The sequence below is a fragment of the Cyprinodon variegatus genome, unplaced genomic scaffold (genome assembly GCF_000732505.1).
Source record: "Cyprinodon variegatus isolate N-32 unplaced genomic scaffold, C_variegatus-1.0 Scaffold820, whole genome shotgun sequence".
Lineage (NCBI taxonomy): Eukaryota > Metazoa > Chordata > Actinopteri > Cyprinodontiformes > Cyprinodontidae > Cyprinodon > Cyprinodon variegatus.
The window spans coordinates 78,713-97,981 of record NW_015151273.1 but is presented as its reverse complement, the minus strand read 5'-3'; the positions used below and the strand labels follow the sequence as shown (position 1 = coordinate 97,981).

At 36.3% G+C, this 19,269-nt stretch overlaps 1 protein-coding gene across 1 annotated transcript in view; it reads left to right on the top strand.

The window, feature by feature from the left end:
• Positions 1–19,269, top strand: part of LOC107098895 (ankyrin repeat and sterile alpha motif domain-containing protein 1B-like) — a gene marked incomplete at its 3' end in the record, with an annotated part of 257,959 nt that overhangs the window by 161,518 nt on the left and 77,172 nt on the right. The window contains exon 13 of the mRNA XM_015396776.1: positions 2,791–2,977. Within this exon, the coding sequence (XP_015252262.1) occupies positions 2,791–2,977 (187 nt within the window). The remainder of the gene's footprint in view (positions 1–2,790; positions 2,978–19,269) is intronic.

Here is a 19,269-nt window from a genome sequence, read left to right as displayed (position 1 = left end):
TATATATATACTTGAATGAAATTTCCAATCAGCTACAGCTCATAACTCATCATCTTTACAGACTAGACAATTTATTTCTCTTTAGGGGTTAATAATGGTTCAGTTTCTTTCTTTTTCTTTTTCTCCAGACATAAATCGCATTTCCTTCAGCCAGTTTCTTATAGTTCAGGTTCAAAAATCTAGTCTTGCTGATGTTCTTTTGCTTTCTTGTGTGCTTTCTATTTTCCAAGCTTATTTCTTTGAATGTTTTATGGCCTGACACTTTGATGTCTCCCTTGGTCTACCGAGATGTTTCCCTTCAGTCTTTATTTGTTATTTCCTTCTTTTTAAGAGCTTCTGTCGCCCCCCCAGGTGGATTTCTGTCTTAAGAGTTTTATAGTCCTTTCCACTGCTCAAACCGACTGTTCTCTTGTTGAAGCCGTGTTTCTTTCTAAAGTTCAATCACTTTTAAAGCAGAACCATTTGCATAGATCGAATTAGTTAGCAACAAGAAGAAAATATGTTTTACAAAGTACTCATTCAACAACACTTTACAATATTTTATAATTTTTTTGTTTTTTACTTTCATCACTAAAATTACACCTTTATTTAATAGCCTATAAAACTATATAACAATAGTTTAAAAGAAATCCACATACATGGTTGTTGGCATTGTAATTCTGCCCAAACATTCAAATACTTTTGAGCCCTCAGCTGTGTGAGGTTTTAATATAAACATGTCCATAAATCTGGGAAAGATTAAGATGTTTGTTTCAATATTTCATACAGATTTTTCATTTATTTCCCTCAAATGCTTTAAACCATCCTCTCTATCTTTCCATCTGGTTCTATGTTCAAGCGTAAGCCCTTCATATCAATATTGCACTGATAATGTCCTTCAGCTTTCAGTATTTTCTTTTTACTTTCTCTTTGTTTTTTTTTTCCATCAATGTCCCTGAACCACCTATTCACCGGCTGTTCTTTTGCTTTGGTTTTTAATTTCCAGCCTAAATAACCAGAGAGGCGTCCTTTCCTCCTCCTGCGTCGGTTTCCTTTAATCCCTGGAGTTCCTTTGCCTTGAGTCACAAAAAAAGACGCTGAAGGTCTCTGGAAGGTTGTTGCGTTTCCCCCTTTGAATGTTTCTGAATTTGAATTGACCCTCATGGTTTACCGTATTGATTCGTGCCACACATGCCACCGAGGTTTGAACTGTATGAGCTGTTTCTAAGGCACAGCAGCAGGTTCTTAAGAGCTGCAAATCCGTGATTATGTAAGACATGCTTACAGATGCCAATTTCATTTGTCTTCATTTTCGCTGCTGCTTTCTCTGATTTAGATTAGATTTGAGCTGCTTTTTGCTCTTTTGCTTTCTTGTTTTCATCTCTCTGTCTTCATCTTGCCTTGTTTTGTTTAACAAAACACAAATATTGAGATTCTCAAACATTTTCTATTTTGCAAACTCATTTATGTGAAATTTCCTTTCTAAAGATTATACCTTTTGCTACACAGTAACATATTTAGATTTTATTTAGTCTATTAGAGCAAGGGTGTGCACATCTAGTCCTAAGAGCTACCATCCGGGAATTTCAGTTTCAGGTGTATTTGAGAAGGATTCCAGGATGGTTCCTCTGAGGACTGGGTCTGAACTTCCGCTCTCTAAAAGCAGAGTGGTTAAAAAGCTGTCGAAGAACTCCTAAAGGAAGTGAATGAAATAATTTCCTACAGCCAGTGGCATGTTCTGCCTCAGTGCGCTGAGAACTACAGCAGAGGTGCATTCAGAGGAGTAAGGATTATCCTGTAAGCTACGACATGTATTGCATTACACTAGTTTGCTGCAGATTTCATTGGAACACAGTTTTTTTGATAACTTTGACATAATAAGGCCACTTATCTTTGACTGGTCTGTGTAAGGCAGCTGAAGTTCCTTAAATGAACTGCTTGTTTTGCAGTTAAACTAGCTTCAATTTTTAGGGAAAATCATTCATTTTCTTGATGAATTCCCAATTCTGTTGGTGCTTCAACCGTCTAACCCAAATGTTTTCCCTCTGAAGAAGCATAAATATGTTTGGATTTTCTGAGACTCAAACCTATGATTATCCGGGATCTGCAGTAAAACCACAGTTTCAATATCGGCATTGGCTGTTACAACCTGAATGAACAACCTGCTGCAAGATCAGCACCCCCACCCTGACTGATGTTTATAGCTGCATAACCCTAATGACTGCTGCAGAGAAGCTCTGTAGCCACTCTGCATGTTTAGAAGCGATACCAGCTAAGCATAGCAGTGGCTGCATCATGCTTCGTTTTTTTTCTTCTTCTGTTTTTCAACTTTCCTTCAAAACCACTTTAAATAGCGTTGCTTAATGAAACGTATACATTTTTGATATTCCAACAGGACATCGATCCCAAACAGGTATTTAACTTGTTTTGGAATAAAAGTGGGCTTATCTTTGGCTTCTGAATGTACTCACCAGTGGAACTTTTTTGTTGTTAGCTTCAGCTTTCCTAATAAGAAAAGAGATGATACCAGAACCTTGATGTTTGCTTAAAAAAAAAAAAAATCATCCCATGCTTGGCATTCAACACAAAATTAAGGGTGGCTATCTTGCACTGGTTTATTAGAAAAATCAGTAGTAAGGTCAAACCTGTGCAGCAAGTTCATAATCTAGACCTGTTTCAAAGAGATATTTTATTTTTGCTCCTTGTTTAACTTATCTAAATTAATAATAAAAAAAAAAGATTTCCACACGTAGAAATATAGATTTTTTTTTCCATCTCACTATACTTTGTTTTTCTTTTTCTTTTTTTTAGCCCAAGCAGCGCACATCCCTGTCTTCCTCTCTGGATGTCCAAAGGCCAGTCAACCACAGCTGTGAACCCAGTGAGGTGAGCTCTTCCCTTGGCTACGCCAGCTTCAGCACCAGTCCCCCTGCCAGCCCTCCTCTCAGCCCCAATCAGGAGGACTCTGCAGGCTCCAACGACGACTGTCAACTCACAGGTAGAACAGTGGCTTTAATATTTCCCTTCAGCTTCACTTCGTCTCATTAGAGGATGCATAGACATCCTAGAAAGGTAGCTTTCATCTTTGTCCAGTGCTAAAATGTATCTGCGATAATCATACTACTGAAGAATGTGAAAAGGATTGACAAATTGTTTGGAAAAAACATTCAAACTAGTAGATTCAATATATTTACCATGACTTGGTGCTCAGGTGGTTTTCAGTCAAAAGTTTGAATGACTTTTAGCTCTAAGGGTGAGACATTGTTTTTGCTGCTGCGGTTGTTCTTTCACTGCATCTTTTTTCGCCTGAGTGAACATAGAAGCTAATCTCTTTCAGCCTAAGGACCAAATGAGACTTTATATCTTTTGCCCTTGGTGTCAAGGAATTGAAATCGTATTTCTGATGCTGTCACACAGGAGGGTAAGCCAAAGAGGCAGGCAAACACCTCACAGGCAGAAATTAGATCTCAGGGGGAAAAAAACAACCAGTCATAGCTGGACTTTCCTTTCAGATTGGATAACTCGGTGGGGATTTGGAGAAAAACTGTTAACCCCATTTCACGGAAAAACATTTTTAGTGTTGTTAGAAAATAGACTTCGTATTGTTTTAATTGGATAAAAATAAAATGAGTTGTGATTCTTGAGTTTCTCTTAATCTGATTGGTTCTTGTATAAGATTTGCTGTAAGGTCTCTTGGTTGCGATTTATAACAGGTATGCATTTATCCTACTGTATAGCTAACGTCAACTACCAGCATGCACTTCCTGACTTTTGAAGCATCTTTTTGTTTTAGTTCAAATTTAAACATCATTTGAAGCATATTAGTCTAATATCTTAAAGAAGCACCTTTGCTATAGCAAGACGATGAAATATCTTCTCTTAAAATAATCATTCATTTATCATATTTGACCTGTAAGAGGTTTGCTTTCATGTAGTACTGCTTTATATATATCATATAAATAGAACTATTATAAATAATATAATACAATATTGTTGGTAAATAAAAAGAAGACTAAAAGTAGTTCAGAAAACAAAAACTCTGCTAAAATGTGTATGAATTTTGTTAACTAAAATGAGACGAGAGAAAATAAGTTTGTAAATTTTTGTCGTGTTATTATATTTTTCTGTTTACCTCACCTGTGCGTCGCGCTGCTCAGTCCGCTGACGCAGGCATTGTCACTCCCTCAATCCCCTTCCTGAACTCCAAGCATTATTCAGATGCAGTGGGACAAAACGGTTTGAGTGAGTTGGAGTTATGGCCGCGTTTTATTGGAAGATCAAGAAGAAATGATATCCGGACAAACTTAAATTACAACCAGGTGAAAAACAATGCAGAACATGTAATGGGTTCTCTTCTTTCAATGGGAGTAAGTTTAGGACTAGGATGTTAACTCAGTTTGGATTAAGATTAGGGATATGTTGGTAATGGTTAAACCTGGGTTAGGCCATAAAATGAATATAAGTCAATAAAATTTCCCTATAAATCATAAAAACAAAGCTGTGTATGTGTGCGTGTATTATGTTTGTGTATCCACAACAACACACATAAATATGGCTAATTAGCTCTAACCAGGCGCTAATAACAGGATAAGAATTTGGTTTTATCTATACCTTACCAGGAAAGCATTATATATAAATTGTATTAAACAGAATAACCTTTAAATCCTTGACTTAAGCCAGACTATAGTGTCTTCAGTTTTCATCAACAACACTAGACAACAATATCCATGAGTTATTCTGACTAAAATAAGGCTATAATGATCAGAGTTTTAGTCGACTAAATAAAATAGTTTTAATGTGACTAAAATTAATAAAAACTAAAAAGACAGTTTGACGCAGAGACTAAACTAAAAATAAAACAGGCTGCCAAAAACAAGCTGTTCTTAATGATCCTCTCCAGATTTTTTTTAAAGGATTCTAAAGTAAAACCAAATGCTTTATTTCAGCCAACGCTTTTAACATTCAGGGATCTGCTTCCTTTGAGATGTGCCTGGAAAACCATCAACGTGATGGATCCAGAATGTCATCCTTATCAAATGGATGAACTAACTCTGCTGACTTGTTTTAGTTTGAATCCATAAATGATGGAGGCCTTCCATTTAAAGGTTGAACCAATGTGCTCTAATCACCTGGGAACCCCTGCTTCTGTTCATGGCTATCTCATAGTTATTCCTCCTTTGGATCCCTTCTTTTCTTTACAACGCCAAGGCTTCTCCCTTCCATCTCTTAGAAACCAGAGACCAAGATATTAAAACTCTACATTAAACTCTGAATTGTAGAATATGCCGGTGAAGATTCTCCATCATCCAGGTCAGAGTCATTTCAGCAAAGTTAAAAAAGTTAAAAGACAACTGACTTGGAGACTAACTACCAGCCTGAAGGGACCAGTCCACCTTTATTTGTGTGATAGTCGTTTCTTTGGACTTAAAAGAGCTGAAGAACATCCCTGTTTCTCCATACTTGGCTGTTTAAATCCCAGTGAAGGTGAAGGTCATGGCCTAAAGACCCTGACAGAATATTAGCTAATGTATGTTTTTTCCTTGCCGTATCTTTGGTAGTCTAATTCTTTTAAATCTTCTGGTTGAACATGCATTATGTCAGATTTATCGGTACAATGTCCGCAAGAACACAAACGCACCTTCTCTTGCAGTTCTTTAAGGATAGAACAACAATAATCAGTTTGATTGTCAAAATCTTCTGATCAGAAGTTTAAAAAAGAATTTTAAAAATAATCTGTGTCCTGCAGGTTATATTGCAGTTATGTGTGTAATGTATGCTTCTTTGACATAGTATTCTCTCTGTTGTATTTTCTATGAAATTATTGTCTAATAAAAGATAAAAATAGGCTATTAGGAGTAAGTTATTAATCTAAGGAAACACATTTTATAGGTCTTGTAAACAAGATTCTTTTATAAATAAAAGTTCAGCTAAAAATCAGATAATGAGATTGTTTTCCAAAGGGAAGCATTATTATCTTAAAATCGAGGTTTTAAAAACATCAGCAAAAAAAGTTGTTGGTTCAGTGGGGAGTCCTTTCTGCTGTCACAGCAGATGAAGATTTGTTGGTTCCCTCTAATGATGCTTGTTCGCCCTGCTGCATTTCAGAGTTTCATCTCTAAATGAAATGAAAGCAGTGATAAACGAGCTGGTTTCATCTACAGCTTAATTATTAAGTCAGTCATCTATCAGCGGCACAAATGAGATCTTTAGTACATTTATCAAAAAAAACAAATGATAATAAAAACAGATATTCTCTCTGATCAGGTGCGTTCACTGTCAGATGTACTTCCGACCTTGATGTCATTAATGTCATTTCCTTGTCAGGCTGCTTTGTGTTACCATAGCGACGGGAGTCTTGTTGTTATAGCAAAGCGTTGTCCTTGGTTACGCTCGTTAACTAGTGATGTAATCATTAGTGCTTCCGTCCCTCACCTGGCTTTCAGTCCAGCTCACATCCTCTGCTATCAGCCACAAACAGAGGAGTTGGAGCAGGGGAGGTCCACCCATCAGGAGGGTGTGTGTGTGTGTGTGTGTGTGTGGATGCTTGTTTCATCCTGCTGCAGTTCAGACGCCCTGCTGGACTTTGATCGCTGTGGTGCCTAAAATGAAAGAAGCGCATCATCAATCCACAGGTGTGTGTGCAGCAGACACACAACGACTCTAAACGAGTGAAAGCTTGAAACATCTTCAGCTTTTATTCCCACTGAAGGAGTGTTTTGGCAACAACGTGTTATTTCCCTCTTGAACCTTCTCCCCTTTTGGCTTGAGGCTGATGTCTGCTGAAGAGAAAATATTGCTCAAAGTCAAACATTTTCTTTTCTTGCTTTCAACAGCTTCTTTTCTGTAGGACTAAATAAGAAAGAAGTCCCAATTTACCAGCTCCTAAACCCTTGTAACCTGTAATGGCATTAATGTGTCTTTAGTGGATTGTTCTGTGTTCAGTGAACGGGGTCTATGAATATATAGATATAGACAGATTTATTTGTCATTTTGTTTACACGTGTAAAACAAAAGGAAATTTCATTTAGAACAGCTCTCTGGACAATTTCATCTTTATTAAAAGTGCATCCTTGAAAAATAGTAAAAAAATAAATAAATATGCTAAACTGACTGTGGTTACTTTGTAGCTTGGTGTTCCCTGATTCTATCCTTCCATGATGGATAAAAGGGAGTAGAGCTCCACCAGCAAAGTAAAATAAACTACGGTAATAGACTTTCTTTAAGGGTGAAAATCAGAGCATCATCTACCTTGATCTGATGTTATTGTCCATTTTTGGTGTCTGTGTCCAACAGCAGACACGAAAGAGAAAGTAGAGTGCAACAGAAAAACAAAAAAATTACATGAGAAATATTTGGATGTCTTCTGAGACACAGTGACCGATTTGTCCAATAGTTGTTTTTTTATATAATTTTTTAAAATGTGCATAAAACTTGTTTGTCTTTGCATTGTCACGTAGTCTGAAAAGTTTAAAAATTGTAAGCATTTTCCTCTAAAATCTAACTTTTAATCTATTCAATCCTTCCTTCTGTCAGTTCATCCATCAATCTGTTCATCTATTATCAGTTTAACCCAGGGATGGAGAGATGCAGACTGAGAGAATCTGGTCGGCAGGAAGAATAAAAAAAGTTAGAAATTCTAAAAAACATGAATTTGTTGTTTGTTTTCTAATTATCCACTGGGGGTGCGCTATTTTAGTCTAAGACCATACACATCACTGGGACAGCCCAGACAGCAGATGGCAGCAATGCACCTTCTGCTGGTATGTTTTATTTTTTATTTGTTTGTGACCCGCTTCCTTGTTTTCTGCTTTTCTTTACATTAACATTAGTTAAAAAAAAGTCTTTATCAAAAAGGAAATAAGTGGAAACAGGATTTTTTTCAAGAACATTTCCCCAGGAAACCTTTGTGCTTATATGCAACAGATGACTTTGTTAAAGTATCTGTTCTTGTAATTCTTTGCACTAGAATAAAATAAAAACAGGGAATCTTTATTCATCGAATAGTTTGCTAGTCCTACTTGACATCCACCTAATTCCCGCTGCATTTCCATATTGTTAATTAATTTGCACTTTCCCTATCAAATACATAAACCTAATTCATCTGCACATCATTCAACACTTCTGTTTCATATACTTATTCTTTTAGTTCATTCATTCAGTATTTTTATTTCTTTGTAAGTTTGTCCATCTGAGGTAGATCTCCTGCTCCTTACATCCATCCGTCTCTTTTATTTAAACTTTCTGCAATCAAAAGATGTTTTACTGTTTAATTCTATGCTTGAAAAAGTGATTTGGAAACCACTAAGAACTCTTTAAAAGACTGAATTATGGAAATGTGTAGAAATCCTGCACATCCTAATCACCCCCGGAGAAATTGATAGAAAAAATATACCACTAGTTTAGCTCCGATATGACATCACTTTCCTTAAAGGGTAGGAAATTGATATGTCAGATTCTGTAAAAATTAGAGAAATTGTCCTTTAATGTATTAAAACCACCAGATGTTCACAACCTTATTTTCTCAGAGCACATTGAGAGCATAAAGTTAGCAAGCAAATGAGCATTTTAACGATTCTAATGCACTGCTGCAATAGATTTGGTTTTTCCAAGCATGGTTCCACCCCAAACAGAAGGCCTCCCTGGGCTGAGAGCCATATTTTATGTCAATAAAATGTCATATTTAGTTGTTTTTGCCCTGCAGCAATTATCACTTTCTTCTTCATATTTATTATTATGTAATATATTTACAGAAAAATGCTCCATACAAACATGACGGCAACACTGCAGAGGTATTTTGCTTTTTTTACATTTGAAAAAGTACAATAAATTATATAAAACAATGTAATTTTACACTAAAGCACAGCAGTAAAGTTGTTTAATTGTTTAGCACATTTTATGTTAAAAGTTTCTTATAGCATTATTAACTAATACAACTAACAAAATCAAAATACAACAAAAAACTAAGGTTTTAGTTGTATTTTGATAAACTTTCTAAAAACTTTTTTAAGGGGGAAAAAGATTAAGAGTAGATGAAAAGTATTGATATGTAGATTTGTCACTTGAGCACCTCATGTTATATTATGTAGAGGCATTTCTCCTCTCTCATAGTTTCCGTCTTAACTTCCTGCACCAGGAATAGATTGGCACCTAATCATAAGAAATTTTTTAAAACAAATTTTCCCTCGTGTTTCTGCGTTTTCTTCTGCCGCTCTGCTCATCCCTCCTGCTCTCTCTTCTTATTAGCAGTGTAAGGCTCATTGTGTGGTAACCATGGTAACAAGAGGCTAACGGGGAGAAAAGAGACATAGACGAAGGGAACAGAGCAGCGTTACACGTATGTGGGTACAGAAGACAGAGTCTGAGGATTCAAAGGGTGCCAGTGAAAAAAGCGAGTGGGTGACAGAGAATGGGAATGGAGGGTGGGGTGGTGAGGGGGGTGGTGGGGGGGTGAGAATTAAAAATGAGGACAAGAAGGTGAGGAGTCAGTTTTGTTATTCTGCACACCATATAAGGACTTTCCTTCCTTTTGTCTTGATTTCACATCTGTATCTCCTCTTATATTACCTCTAAAAGCCATCAGCTGTTCTAACAATAATCTAACAATATTCCCAATGAATCCCCAGTCCTGCAGCAGTTTATGCTGGTGTCAGCCACCTGCGTAGGCTGCTGGACAAAAAGAAGCCCTATTTATAACCCATTCTATCACCAGGGCTGATGTTTTGCAATATAACTCAGCTTTATGCAATCGTGGCCCCAGACAACTCTATACAGAGCACGGAATACAGCACAGTGTTTATCCAGAAGCGGTTGCAGTCCATGAATTATGCAGTACCCCCCTTCAATAAGTCTGTGACAAACATGCACCAATCTGCAGGTGTCAATTTGTTTATCTGGAAACAGTTTAGTTGCTGGAAAGGCTGCAGCTTCTTATGAATGAATATTTAAGTGTTTTTCAGTTTTTTCAGCAGTTTCTGCTTGAAAATACAGGTACAACAAAATTTCTTCTTGAATTTAAGATCAGTCACCTTTAGACTTTTTCTTTTTGCAAGCTGACTTAAATGTTTGATGCTTTGTCAGGATGGTAGCAGCAGATTTTACTGGCAAATTTCTTTCAAATGAGCCAAACACTACTAGGTTTCACCTTCTAATATCACTTGGAAAAAGTGTATGAAAATAACAGAATAAGTGACAGAGTTAAGAAAAATAAACAAACACAATACTCCCCTGTACAGTGTTTTTACAATATGAATACTGTGTATCTATAGAATAAACAATCAAGAAATAGCTGTTGACATTTTTACAGTAATGGATATGTGAAAGTAGCAACAACACCAGAGATTTGCAAAAAATGACAACAGGATTTCATGTAACTAAGACAGAAACTGTGCAAAATCAGCATGAATGTGACAATTTATTGAGGTTGTTGGGAACAGGGATGGATATAAAGTCTTACATCTGCTGGGAGGAAGGATCTGTGATAATGCTCCCTGGTACCTTTAGGGTGCAGCAGTCTGTCAATGACAGAGCTTTCCATATCAGCAACAGCTTCATGCATGGGGTGAAAAACATTATTCAACCAACATGTTGTTTTAGTTGGATATAATAGAATAGAAAATCCATTTATTGTCTCATGACGGGGAAATTGTCCTGTTACAGAAACAGCAAATGGTTATATATCTGCATAATGTAGCATAGAATATACAAGGTTTTTTTATTTGAATACAGTTGCAGTGAAACATGCATTTCTGAGTTATCAGTATGTTTAAGCTGCTTTTTTTTTTAACTCTGGAGTTTTTTCTGTCACCTTTCTGCATTTGATTCCAGCTTTTTTGGGTGTTGGATTTTCAACCTAAAGCTTCATTGGCCCAGTTTGACAGTTCCTGGTCCAATCTATCCATTACTGCGTGACTCCCCTTCAGTGTCTCTGGGATTCATTTTGAAAAGGAAGACCCAACATGCCGATGAGTCATGTTGAAAGCTCCCAACACAAAAGAAGCTCACGCAGACAGCCAGACTCTGTTCAAAATAACTAAATGGAGAGACTGTGGGGAAATGTAGCATGCCAGTCATCCTGCTATTGGTTCACTGAAAGACAATATAGTCTGAATAATTGGTTTTCCAGGATAATTTTAAACTTAATGAGGAAAGAGAGTTTGGAGAAATGCTATTTAATAATTGGAGCTAAATCATGATTTGTTTCATATTTTAATATCAAAAGTTTTGAGCTTCATGTATCGTTAAAACTTTGCTCTGAGCAATTTAAAAGCATCACAAGGTGTTATTATATAAAGTCTCCAATGTGGTGGAGCTCAGCTATGCTTAAGAAGAAGCCAAGAGGGTAGCTGTTTAAAATAGCTGATAACCTCCCTGAAATAAGAGCTGGATAAAAATAAAACAAAAAAACACTGAATCTGTAGTCAGACGTCGTCATCGCTGCTGAATACATGCAACTGTCACCATTCTTTTCCGTCTCTCACCAGAACAAATGTAATTTTTCTGACACCACTGAGAGACGTCCGTCACTTTTCACGGGACTTGGAAAAACGTGTTACCACAGGAGACAAGCCTGTTGCTGTGGCAATAAACTGTGGAGTCAGAAATGAAAGAGTCGGTTCAGCATGCGGAAAGTGCCCCCCCACCTTAAGGCTGGCTGTAGACACATACAGGCTATCAGCAATAAAGTGATGCTCTCAGCAGGGAGCTGCTATCTGCAGCTCAACCTTCCACAGAAAACAGTTTAGTGCAGACTGATGGTGCATGTTACTGTAAAACTACTTCTGGTGTCATAAACAGTTCGACTTCAAGCGAACTACCAATAACTTTGCACATCTACTTGATAAATAACGAAGTTTTAACTTATAAAAATTGGCCAAAAAATTAGATTTTTGGAAACTGCTTCTAGGAATCATTTTTCTGTCCTCTTGGCTGATTAATGTGGCCATTTTTATAGCTGTCCTCCTCAACTCTACAGTTTTTTTGTTTGTTATCTTTTCTCAGAATAACGACTCCGAGTGCAATTAACCAATCATTATGGGCGGTTTCATCACCTGCATGTTGGTTTGTTAGCGCTCCTGCAGTAACTTGATATTGACTAAGTTCCTGCAGGACCAGCTACATGTAGCTCAGCCTTTCTTCTCAGAGATGACTGACAGCTCTGATATTGCTCTGTAGTTTTTTAATAACAGTTGCCGCGCTGCCAGCAGAGACGAAGCGATGAACACATCCCTATCAGATGTTTGGATCATCTCCCAGGTCCTTCTGCTCCCATGCAAAGAAAAAACGCCCAGATACTGTATATGAAGCCATGGTGTTTTTTTTTTCTTTATTGTCTGTAGCTGCATTTGGATTCCTTTTGGCGAGACTGCCTGTCACCTCTTTGTTTTAAGTTTGTTGTGTTTATCTGTGGAACTTCGAGGTACTCTCTGACCTTTAATCTTTGTCAAAATCAAAAATTAATCAGGTCATTTCTGATTACCTGTGATGGATAGTCATTTTTTAAGGCCTGTTGTGATCGTGTGAGAATTTACTTTGACAGATCCAATGTTTTTTTTCAAAGTCTCCACCTGGTCTCTCTTTCATGCCCCATGTCATTCAGACCTTCACTCTGTCAATCCCTGTATTCCCTGGACATCGACTCAACCTCCCCATTGGTCTCTCTCTGTCTGTCATTTCTTGTTTTAAATTCCCTTTCCATCCATCACTTTTCTTTCTTTTAAAATTTCAGTGCATTGCAACACTTTTTTTTTGTTCCTTTCACTATTTTATTTTGTAGAAAAATGTCTCTGTCCATTTTTCCTGTTCTTTATGTGTATTACTGTTGTGAGGAATTGAATAGTAAAGGGAAATTTATCAAATTAGTTAAAAAAATCTTTTGTTTGCCCCTTTTAAACCCATTTTCTAACTTATTTTCCTGTTTAAATTGTAATAAATCTATATTTTTTACAAGAACCCCTCTACAAATAAAAATCATATAAACAGGTAAAAATTGCAAATAATATCAATTCAATTCAATTCAGTTTATTTATAAAGGGCCAATTCACGGCACATCATCTCTACAGTAAGCACTTTACAATTCAAGCAGATCATACAGTCAAATTGATTCAATGTTTTCTATCTAAGGAAAACCAGTTGATTGAATCGACTCATTGACTTGAAGCACTAAGCATGCATGTAGCGACAGTGGAGAGGAAAAACTCCCTTTTAACAAGAAGAGACCTCCAGCAGAACCAGACCATCTGCTGAGGCCGACTGGGGTAATTAGTAGTTGGCCTTAGTAAGTCGTGTATTTTTTTGCTTTTAACCTTTATGAAATGTGAGATTTAGGCGTACTTTTAATGATCATTTGCTTGATTAAATGAGATTGTGTTTATTTATCGTTTACTTTTTCAAAAAGCCAAATAGTTTTGCTCGACACTGATACAAAATTGTAACTAAATGTTACACAGCTGAGAAGTCATTTGAAGAAGAGCTGAAGCAATATAGTATATTTATAATATTACCAAAAGCAATTATATTTTTGCTTTTAACTGATGAGTCTGAGGATTTTAGACTAAAGATGTTACATTTTTAAAGGTGGTTACAGGCTGGCGTAGCAACCAATGATGTCATAACGACCAGCTGCACAATTTTTCTGGTTAGGAAATCATATATTAACTTTTCAGTATTCCTGCAAGGCTTTTTCAGCCAGTTGGAATATGTTCAGTATAATATGTAACATTAATGTTTTATCTTTACACAATACTTCATAACTATATATATATATTATCGCTTCACAAAAAGTAATTAGATATTTATACAAACCTGAAGTTTAGAATTCTGTTTTTATATATATGTGATATAGAGATGAAAGAATAATAATTGCACCATCCACTAAGCTTTTCTTCTACAGAATGCAAAAAAATTAATTAAGAAAAATATTTCCAACAAGTATATTACATATACATCATATAATCGTCTTCAGATTTATTGCTAAATGAGTTTTGTATTGATATACTGTATATTAATATATTATAAATGATTACAATGACTGCTCTGCTACATTAAAATGTTTTTTTTCACCTTAGCATTAACATCATTGTCTGTTACATCTAAAACCCTTAAAAGATAACATGTATCAGAAATGCAGTTAAATATTAAACCGCTTTGGAATATCAAAGCACTTTATTAAAGACTGTATATAGACTATTCTGCTTCTGTTCACTAGTTATGCTCATCCTGTCAGACGACCAACACTAGTTGGCCTGATGACTGCTTGTCTCCCATTCATCCTTAGATATATAAAAGTGATTCATTTTTTAGACACCATATCACTGCTAATTATTTGAGAACAACTGGACACTTAAAAGAAATGGCCATTTCGCCTTCTTAATATAAGTATCGAAAAACATTTTTTTTTTTTTTTTTAAAAGCATCTCTATCACACAAATTTAGCCTTTTGAGCGCTGAGCCATGGTATAATGCTACTTCTCGTGATTCCTGCATGTCTTTTCTTGTTCAAATGGAATCCATTCACTAAAAAAAATATTTTTATTTTTACTGGTGAATGCATTAATGCATTTTCTAACGTTTGCTTTTGTAGTGACTTCAGACACCCAGATATGTGCCCTTAGGCACAGTCGAGATATTTTTATAAGACCTTTGAAATTCCGTGGAAGATAATTACAGAAACAGGAGACTTAATTAACATGGAAAATATTGCTTTTTAATCTAAATAGAGATTGTGAATTCTGATACTTTAGCTGTATGATCATGCTCGCTGTTGTTAAATTAATTAAAAATATTTAATTATTCCCATATTCCTGTTCCAGGCCTTTCATAACAAGCTTACAAGATGCATCAGATCTAGCAGTGGCTCACGAGGAATTGCAGCCTGCTATACATCGCTCAAAAAATAAAGGGAACACATAAACAACACAATATAACTTAAACATCTTTGAAATTAAACTTCACTTGGGAAGCAACACTGGGTGGCAATCAGTTTTACATACTGTGGTGGAAATGAAATTAAGTATATAATAATTAGCAAGACACACTCAATAAAGATGGGGTTCTGCAGGTGGGGACCACAGACCAGTTCTCAGTACTTATATTTTCTAGCTGTTTTGGTCATTTTTGAATGTTAGTGGTGCTTTAAGACTCGTGTCAGCACGAGACGGACTCTACAACCCACACAAGTACCTCAGATAGTTCAGCTCATCCAGGATAAAACCTCAATGTGAGCTGTAGCAAGAAGGTATGAAGACCTGACGTCTAAAGATGGGGGTTTTGCTTACAGCTCGACACTGTGCAGGATGCCTTGTAAATTCAGCACTGGTGCGCTGTGCTCTTTACAGATGAAACTGCGTTCACACTGAGCACATGTGGCAGAGTTCATCCTAATGCAGGACAATGCTAGACCTCTTGTGGCTGGAGTGTGTCAGCAGCTCCTGCATTGCATTAAAGCAATGTACTGGCACGCCCATTCCTCAGACCTGAATCTGATTGAGCACATCTGGGACATTATGTATTGATCCGTCCACCAATGTCAGGTTTTTTGGAACAGACTGTCCAGGAGTTGGTAGATGCTTTAGTCCAGGTCTGGGAGGAGATCATCCGTCACCTGATCAGGAGCATGCGTAGGTGTTGAAGGGAGGTCATACAGGCCACATACAATACTGAGCTTTATTTTACCTGTTTTAGGGACATTACATCAGAGTAGTGTCTTTTTTCACTTAAATTTGGTGTGTGACTCCAAACTCAGGACTCGATTGGTTAATACATTTAATTTCCAATGAGGATTTATGTGTGATTTTGTAGGCGGCACATTCATCTTTGTACAGAACAAAATATTCGATCAGAAGATTTCAATCATATTGCTCTAGGACGTGTTATTTGAGTGTTCCCTTTATATTTGAGCAGTGTATATACAGCCTATTTTCCTATGTATATGAAAGAAGCATCATATCATATACAGAATCCTATGAAAAAAATCTGCGGAATTGTATTTTATGTGGAAAATTTTCAGGTGATTGCCATGAATATTCAACAATCTGCAACTCTTTTGGTCATCATTTCTGTAGAAATTCCCAGATGGTTTTGACCTGACCATTCACAGACTCTCCTCTAGCCTTTTTGCTAATTCTAGAAAACATTTTTTTTTTTGTCTAACCTAACAGAATCTTTCAATTTGATCCGAAGGTTAACCTTTTTCTTTTGCTTAAATTTCATATTTTATGCATAATTCAGCTTTTTAGACTAATAATCTCTAGCTTGGAGCACATTTATGAACCACAGGAGCTCATGGTTATGTGAATGTCAAGTTCACTGAAAATTTTTACTAGGTGATTCATTGGAAAGATAGAAGAACATGGAAAAAAATAAATACATATTCCATAATCAAAGAGATCAAGATTCAATGTAAACATTTACTTTATTATAAAAGAGAAAAGGCGCAACCAATGGAGGAAAATAAATGAAACTGGGTAATTTCACTGCTAATCAAGGCTTTTTTTGTTGTTTTTTTTTTTTAAAAACTTGGGTCTAAAACTTAAACTTAGTCTATAGCACAGCCTCCACTTACTACAGGACAGCAACTCTGAAAAAGAAGCTCGGACTTCTATGAAATGGTAAAGGTCCATGCCTAAACTAGCAAAGAATATATATTGATTTGTTGAAATAATTGTACATATGCTTTCCATTCAACTTTAGTGCATTTCAGTGTTGGACATGTTGCTTTGAAAAAGTAATTATAGTTACTAGTTACTTCTCCCAGAAAGTAACTGAGTTTTTATCTGAGTTACTGAGTTACTCCACAATGAAAGTAACTAGTTACTAGAAAAAGTATTGCGTTACTTTTGCTTTTCTCGCCCCTGTAACCCTCAACACCCGGCCCCCACCCTCTCACCGTGTGTTTCAAAAGCCAGCTGAATAGAGAGGACGACAAAGACAAGTACCTTAATTCTGAAATCCTGTGTTTTTTGGGTTGTTATAGACCATCCATCCATCCGTCCATCCATTTGATCGTTCACGCTCTCCGTAGTTCCCCTGCTCCTTTAGCGAGCATGCGCGTTTCCTGTTGCTTGCGCGGTGCGGAGATGCAGGGGAAACCGTATCTGATGGGGAAACGCAGCTCGACGTATTTCCATCTGGAAAACATTGTTTTGCTGCTGGAGTCCTCCTCACTCTCCATATCTTTGTGTATGCTGTACGTTAAAACCCGGCAGCAGAAACACCCACCTACCCAACTGACAGACGTAATCTCACTACACATCAGCCATTCTCATCCTCCCCCTCTCTCATGACAAGGCGTGCACGAGTCCTATCATGAAAAAAGGTTAATTGTGCGACCTGAGTAACGTGCAGTAACGGGGTGTCTGCAATGGTAACTGCGTTATAGTTACAAAGTAATTAGATTACTCGTTACTAAAAAAAGGTAACGTCGTTACTTTCAACACCGTTAGTCCCATCACTGGTGCATTTGTGCTTCTTACAGAGGAAATTTCATTAAGATTGAGTCAAACTGAAGAAAAACCCAAAAGACAAAAAAGAAAGGAGGCTCATGAGGGATTGAATACAAAAGGAAAGCACACATTCTCAAAACCATACATTTATTTTATATATATGCTATGATTAGTGAGTGATTAACCAAAATGTATTTTAACTTAATCTATAGATACCAAACCCTGCTTTGCAGGAACAGCTATGCTATGCGTTTACTGAAGGTACCAGATGCCCTCAGCTCAAACTCTGTTTATCTTAAGCAGCTAATGGTCTGGAACATATAGCTTTATCATAATAAATGACAACATAAAGCTTAAGAAGTCTTAGATGAAATACCTGTGATGTTTACGGCAGTCACAGAAATTTGACTGCTCTTGTTTGTTTAGAGGCGAACACATCTTTTCCAGACGCAGTCCGTCTCCAGGCTGTGCTGCTGCTTGTCGCAACCTGTTTGCAATAGTGTATATTGTGTCGCAATAAAAAAATCCAGGAATGCAGCTCAATGATCTTCTGCTCTTTCACCATTTCATTCTTGGACGGTTGCTGCCCTTCAGCAGAGCAGGATGTAGAGCTATCCAATAAAAGCTTATTACCATACATAAACCTTGATAGCTTTTTCATTTAACTGGTACCTCAAGTGGATTTTAAGGTAAGCAATGCAGCTTTTTTCAAACAAACTTACCTCAGGAGGCAAATTAAAAGTATTCACTGTTACCTGTCCTCTAATCCTGCTGTTGTAAAATGCATTTATGTAATTATTCTGGTGAAACTATGAATTTTGACTTCACCTTTACCTTCAAACACTGAACTTTGGTAGGAACTGTACAGTAATTTACCCTCTGCCGTGACAGATAATTTACTTTTCCATCTGCAGTACTTTTGAGCTCTGTTTACTTCCACTCTCCACATTCCCCTCGCTTTCCTAGAGGCTGAAAGCACTCAGATACCCAGAAAGTCAGATTGTTCCCATAGCTACCAACATGCTCACCTGTTGCCATTGGTTTTCAACTTCAACAAAAAAGAGAAAAGCTTGGAGTGAAGAGGAGGACTGAGTGGCGTGGAGATTGTTGATGTTCATACAGATATAATATTTAGCTAAATTTTACATGATAAATTTTACATTTCTCAAGATTTTAACTTCTAATCATGAAAAGTTGAAATCTCTTGTTTTGGCTTTGCTGCTATCTGCAAAGTCACAGAAGGAATATTAATTAGATATATAGCAAACTTCCAATTCAGTCAATCAATGGATAGAAAACCACAAGATGATTGGATGGGATCCACCACATGTTTTCTCAATCCAGCCTTTAAAACACAGTTACTAGCAGTGATGTGCTTCATGACGAGTCCTTTGTAACCAGAACTATATGAACTGACAATAAAAGCTTCTATTTTGGCTTTACTTGAAGTAAAAACACTTGGTTGCTTTAAAAGCTTTTTAATCAGGATATAAACGACCTCAGTATAAGAAAACATGGAAAGGAAAACTATTTTATAAGGGGTCTTTTTTTCCCCTATTTCAGCTGATCCGCTTTTTTTTATCTGTATTTTTTACCACCGAACTATGAAATAATAAAAAAAAAATGTTGTTTAAAATTACATTTGTCATAAATTATTCTGACAAATTAAACAAAAATTATAATTTTAAATAAAATCGGATCCATTTTTTATATCAGTTGTGATGCATAAAGCTTTAATGTGCAATTTATATATATATATATATATATATATATATATATATATTCTGTATATATATATATATATATATATACAGAATATATATATATATATATATATATATATATATATATA